Raw genomic sequence first — 5,999 nt, 5'->3', positions numbered from 1 at the left:
TGTTTTGCTAACTGTTTTATAACCACAACAAACTAGTACATAGGATGCCCTGTACAACAACAACACGATAAAGGCTTAAAGCTGGAGGTGTTCCCATGGCAATGCTGAAGCTAGTTCAGTCTCTGGTATTTGGAATTTAGGCTGCAGTCCTTGTGATCTGGATGGCTCTCGGGGCAGGAGGCACAGGCCATGCTCTAACCAGACTTGAAGAGGAGGATGGCGACCTGGCCCAGGTAGAAGTAGATGAAGTGCTTCGTCTCGTGTGTCACGTAGCTGCCGAAGTTCCTCCCCACGATGCAGTGCCAGGTGGGGTTGTACTTCTTGTCAAACTCCTGGAAAGGCAACACCAGCCAGGCTGAGCAAGGAGGAGGGCCAGCCCTCAGAGGCGGAGGGCGGCTGGCCATCACCCCCATCCCCAAGGGCCCGGGTATTCAGGAATGTTCCTCGGCTCCCGGGCGCCTACATACCGCATTCGAGCAAACATACTTGCAAGCCTGAGCTCGGCTGCAACATGGGAGGGTGGGTGGGGACAATCACGCAAGTCAATGCGTCTGCGTGCAAGGCTTTTCTGCACCAGGACCTCCATTTCTTTAGTGGTTCCTCTCACTAGCCCCAGGCAACACTGCTTGGCAGGAATGGTGACTAGTAGCAGCAGCTCGTTGGAGTCCACAGATTAAATTTAGCAAGGCCTGTTACCCATTAGCTAGTCATACTACCAAACACCTTCAATTACAAGGGGTTCCACAGATTTTAAAGAAAAAAACAGACACAAGAACACATGGGGGCAGCTAGGAGGCACAGTCAACAGAGCTCTGGTGTCGGAGTCAGGAGGACCCAAGTTCAAATCCAGCCTCAGACACTTAACACTTACTATCTGTGTGACCCTGGGCAAGTCACTTAACCCTGATCACACCTCACTTAAAAAGCAAAAAACAACAACAAAAACATGAGTAAGTGATGTTCACACAGCTACCACCAAAACCCTTAATAGGGAAGTATGTTTCAAACAGTACTTGCTACTTTAGGTGATTTTCTTTTTTTGGGGAGGCAACTGGGGGGTTAAGTGACTTGCCTAGGGCACACTGCTAGTGTCTGAGGCTGGATTTGAACTCCAGGGCCAGTGCTTTATCCACTGTGCCACCCAGCTGCCCTCTAGGTAATTATTTTTACCATCCATTCCTGCTTCTACCAAAACTCACAGGGTGGTTGTAAGGACTGAGATAATATATATATATATAAAATACGGTAAGCTAATCCTTGAGAAATCTCGCATTCTTTTTTTTAATAGGAGAGAATTACCTCACAATGATAGCTAGATAGAGCACACCTGAACTTCAAAGCAACCTTGCAAATATTAACTCCTTTGGCCCCTCACAACAACCCAACAAGATGCTAAGATTATCCTTCCCCCTTTCACAGTAACTAAAGCGGAGAGGATGAAGCGACAAGTGTGCCCAGGATCACCCGGCTAGTTAAGTTGTCAGGCAAAATTTGAACTCGGGTCTTCCTGACTCCAGGTCCAAGCACTCTACCCCATTTACACCACCTACTGCAATCAGAAGGAGAAACTTCTCCTAAAAACTCAGTTTTCAGACTTCAATCACCAAGGGAGAAACCCGAATATCTGTTAGCTGGGTAGCCATGGTCCCATAACATAAAATTTATTTATTTCAAACTTTAAAGTTTTCTGGTTTGCTAAACTAGGTAATAATGCTGGCCATCACTTATCTCACAAGCCTCTGATATGACATCAAATGCAGATACTGCAAACTTTAATACAAACACCACTTCATCACATATATTAACTCCACTCACTAAACAGGTTTGAAAAAGAATCCCTCATAAACTCAGTGACTTGAGAATGTCCTCTATTAAGCTATTCATAAGATTAACATAATTAAGCCAACCCTCAATAGCTCACTTCACTTTACAGAGCTCTAAGGCCATTAATGGGATGACACCCACGTATTATTTCTACATATCCTAAAAGCAGTTCGATGCCTAGTTCCACAGGGTGACAGGTGTGCCTGCCCAATGGGGACTCTCACTCATATTAACCTGCTTTTTCCTTCTTGTTAAGTCTCTTCTCTTTCAGCTACAAGCTGTCCTTTACGTAAGGGCTACAAACTGGTGTTTATCAGAAATGGTATTTATTTCTGTTCTAACATCTTTTATCTCACATCTCTACTGAACCCTCCCTCCCACTGCTGAGACTGGCAGCCTCCTTGCCTTCCAAGCCTGAGAGCTTGGCAGTTTTACTAGGTTTTTACAGACTGCCATCAGCAACACCCCCCCCCCAAAATCACCCACCCACTTTCTCTTAAACCCTGCAGAGCAGGCTAATTCTCCCCACTGGAGAGCTGACAAGATTTCCCTAGGGTTCTGTTGGGAACACCCACACAGTTTTTCCTAACAGATCTCACACAGATGGGTCTTCGATGCAAGAAGAAAGAGGGGACTGCTCGGTCCTGAACCTAGAAACAGTTGCTAGGTGGCATTTTCTGGTGTTGTATTGAAGGACCCATGTCACTTATGTTCTTTGCAAGATTCACAGGGCCAACCACGACCTAGTCTCACACCCTAGAAATTCCCAAGCCCTCCTAACTGGGATTTCCCACCTCCCTTAGGTTCACAGAAGGGAAATAAGCATTCACTTTAAGGAGTGATTCTATCTTAAATTTGACCAGTTAAAGAAATGTTTACAGGGGTATGCAAATTAAAGCAGTAGCCAGCCCCTCCCCAATGGCTTCCCCAGTGAACAGCAGAAACTGAGTCCAGACTCAAGCTACCCCTCTCTCTCCAGCTCCTTGTGTGGACCACCTGACCAGCGCCAAGACTTCGGGCTTCCTCATCTGTAACAGGGGAGGGTGGGGCTCCCCTCTGGCAGCTTTCCTGTTCCGAGATCCCAAATCTGGCCCCTCCCCCATCAACCACTCACCTTCTTGATATGGGCTGCTATGTCCTTCTCGATGTTGTACTTCTCCAGGGCCTGGGTGGCACACTCCACGGAGTCCTGCTGCATCTCCTCCGACATGTCCGCATTTTTGATTACGGCTTTGCGGTCACACATGGTTACCTAGGGGAGGGGGAGGAACAAAGAAGAGGGCGGGGGACGAAGGGGGTCCAAGTTTAGGAAATCAGAAGGGATGTCTGAAACTGAGGCATCCCCCACCTCCCCGCCCCATTTAATTGAAAGCACCCCCATTACAGAAACAGGAGGGAGAGGCCCCTGCCCTCAGGAAGGTTCCAGTCTACCAGGGGCCAAATCACAAGAAAGACGCCAGAGTTTCAAACGCTCCTCGGATTCATCCCCGATTGCGCCACTCGGCGCCAAACTCTGCCGGGGTTTGTCTGGCAGCCCAGCCCGGGCACCCCCCCCCCCGCCCCCGCCCCTCCCGGGACCCCGGCCCGCTCTCTCGCCGGCCCTCAGGCTTCCCCCCTCTGCAGAAGGGGGCGGGGAAACAGAAACCCCGCTAGAAACATCTACCAACTTAGGCACCCCCTTAACCCTTTCCTGCGCTCAGTTTCTCCATCTGCAAAAAAACAGGCATGGGTGGGAGGGAGGAATCTAACCAGAAATATTTGCAAACTCCGGCGACCCTCGCCCTCCCTCCAGCCCTCAGTTTCTCCACTTGCAAAAATGGGACGGGAGGAGGGGGCGGGGGGGGAACTCAGACTAGAAAAATCTACGAACTCTGCCCCCTCCCCCCCGCCCTAAGTTTCCCCAACCTGCAAAAAACGAGAAGGGAAGGGGAGAGAGATATTTGACACGAGACTATCAGCAGCCCCTGCCCTCTCCTGCCTCAGTTTCTCCACCTGCAAAAAGAGAGGGGATGGAATTCGCCCACAACATCTCGCAGCGCTTCTGGGCTTTAAAGCTCGTGCCCAGGTCGGCTACGCCCCACCGGGGAAGCCCGGGCGCGGCAACGCCAGCTCATGCCCTCCCCCCGCTCTGGCCTCAGTTTCCCCCCCCTTGCAACGGCCCGGGGTGGGGGGAGGGGGCGGCTCGGGCTGGAACGCTAGGCGCCGCCTCGCTCGCTCGCTCGCGGAACGGGCCCGGAAACGGGAGCCGGGGGCAGGGGCACGTGCTAGCCGGAGGCCTCCCCGCGCGCCCCCCCTGCACGGGCCCGGGGCACGCGCCGCCGTCTCGCGCCCGCCCTGCCCCGCTCCGGGGTCCGGCCCCCCCGCCCGGGGTCCGCGCGCTCTGCAGGGGCAGGCGCCAAGCACGGCTCCTCACCGCGGGTCGCGGGCGCTGGCGGCGGGTCCCGGCGGGAGGGGGCGGCGGCGGCGGCGGCGCGGCTCAGGCACTCCGTCCGACCTCGCAGGTGCTTCCACTGCTTAAGCCGTTGCGCATCTAAGGCACCCCACGCCAGATGCCGCCGCCTAGAGCCCGGCCCCGCCCCCTGCTCTCCGCCCGCCCCGCCCCTACACCGCGCGCCCATTGGCCCGCCCTAGCTGCCTGCCCGCCTCTCATTGGCGGACGACCTCAATGGTTCCCGCGGGCTCCTTCGCCCGCGTTTTGTTGCAGACCACAATGCACCGCTGACGGCGTCGGTTGCCACGGCGACGGTCTAGGGAGCGGGCCCCTCCCCTTGCTTTTCCCGCTGCACGAGGTTTGGAGTTTCTGGGTAGCGCTTAACAGCGGGGGGGTTTGCTGGCAGGAGCCCGGGAAGGCGGACCGGGGGGCACCTCGGGGGCTGGGAAGAAGGGTAGAATCCTCCTGCCAGGCAGTGGTGTGGCTGCCAGGGGCACATGACGCAGTCAGGAAGCATGGGCGCCCTCCTTAGAATAGGGGGAGAAGGGCGCCCCGCTGGAGTATAGACAGACTATAGAATTTAGTAGAATACTTATAGAATTGACTAAATAGCTGTAGCATACAGACTATAGAATGTAGAATATGTGTGGAAAACACTGTATAGATCATAGACTAGAATGGAGAATACATGTGGAATAGAATATATATAGACACTCCGTATAGAATAGACTATAAAGACCATAGGATAGGAAAAAAACCCTATAGAATGTGGAACACGTAAAGAATAGAATATAGACTCAGAGCTCTTAGGGCCATGAACCCTAGCATTTTACAAATGGAGAAACTGAGGCCCAGAATTGCACGAGACCATAAACCTGGAAAGACACCTAAAAATCTAGGATAGAGCCCAACTGCCCTTTGTGTCACTGAGATGAAAACTATAGTATGTAGTACTAGCCCAGCCTGCTATAATACAAATAAGGCAACTGAGGCCCAGTTCGTTACCCAGATGCATAATTTTTAAAAGCTAGGAGGGTGCCTAAAAAACAATTTAGCCCAACCTCCACATTTTAATTAATAACACACTGAGGCCCAAAGAGAGGGGGAAATTGAGTTGCCCAAATACATAGAGGGTTTAGAACTGAAAATAAGATTACTGAGCCTAAATGCCCACCACTCCTTATTTTACAGATAGGGGAAACTGAGGGAACATTTGCCCTTGTCCAAGTCCACAATTTTTAAAAGCTAGAAAGGGTGCCTTAAAAAAAAAAGTTATCTAGCCCAACCCCCTCATTTTACAGTTGGGGAAACTGAGGCCAAGAGAGGGGGAGGTGAGTTGTTGCCTGAGTCCCCTGTAGGTTAATATAGATCACTGAGCCCCAACCCCACCTATGTTACAGGTAGGGAGTAGTTTAAAAATGACTTGCCCAGAGTCAGGTCGAGTTCAGGAGGAAGTCTGTCTCTGAAAGTAATGGGAAGCCGTCCTGAATTGAGGGTGTCTCCCAAGACCGAGGGAGACTCCCTCTGGGATGAAGGTGTAGCACAGCAGACCTTTATATATGATGTTTCACAGTTTACAAAGGGCTTTCTTTCCTCACAAAAGCCTTATGAGGTAGGCAGTGTTAGCGCCTATGTTATTATATCCCTGTATTATGGGGGTAGGGGAAGGATTTGCCCACCCCCATAATAAAGCTTCAGAGTTAAGACTGGAACTCAGGTCCTGACCCTAAGTTCACCAAATGTT

General features: G+C 51.8%; 1 protein-coding gene across 2 annotated transcripts; it reads right to left on the bottom strand.

Annotated features, from left to right (window-relative positions):
* Positions 1 to 5,778, bottom strand: DYNLL1 (dynein light chain LC8-type 1). Of its 2 annotated transcripts, none has more exons than XM_021007974.2 (3): positions 5,683 to 5,778; positions 2,939 to 3,076; positions 1 to 332 (listed from the first exon to the last, which is right to left on the bottom strand). In XM_021007974.2, the coding sequence occupies exons 2-3, from the start codon at positions 3,068 to 3,070 to the stop codon at positions 195 to 197; spliced, it is 270 nt and encodes an 89-aa protein (XP_020863633.1). In that variant the 5' UTR covers positions 3,071 to 3,076; positions 5,683 to 5,778; the 3' UTR covers positions 1 to 194. The 2 variants fall into 2 exon arrangements, with proteins under 2 accessions (XP_020863633.1, XP_020863631.1); XM_021007972.2 differs by lacking the exon at positions 5,683 to 5,778 and adding an exon at positions 4,238 to 4,377.
* Positions 5,779 to 5,999: the final 221 nt, after the last annotated feature.

Source organism: Phascolarctos cinereus, unplaced genomic scaffold (genome assembly GCF_003287225.1).
Source record: "Phascolarctos cinereus isolate Bilbo 61053 unplaced genomic scaffold, phaCin_HiC Scaffold_4;HRSCAF=312, whole genome shotgun sequence".
Lineage (NCBI taxonomy): Eukaryota > Metazoa > Chordata > Mammalia > Diprotodontia > Phascolarctidae > Phascolarctos > Phascolarctos cinereus.
Note: the sequence above shows the minus strand (reverse complement) of the source record. Positions and strands in the feature narration are given on the sequence as shown.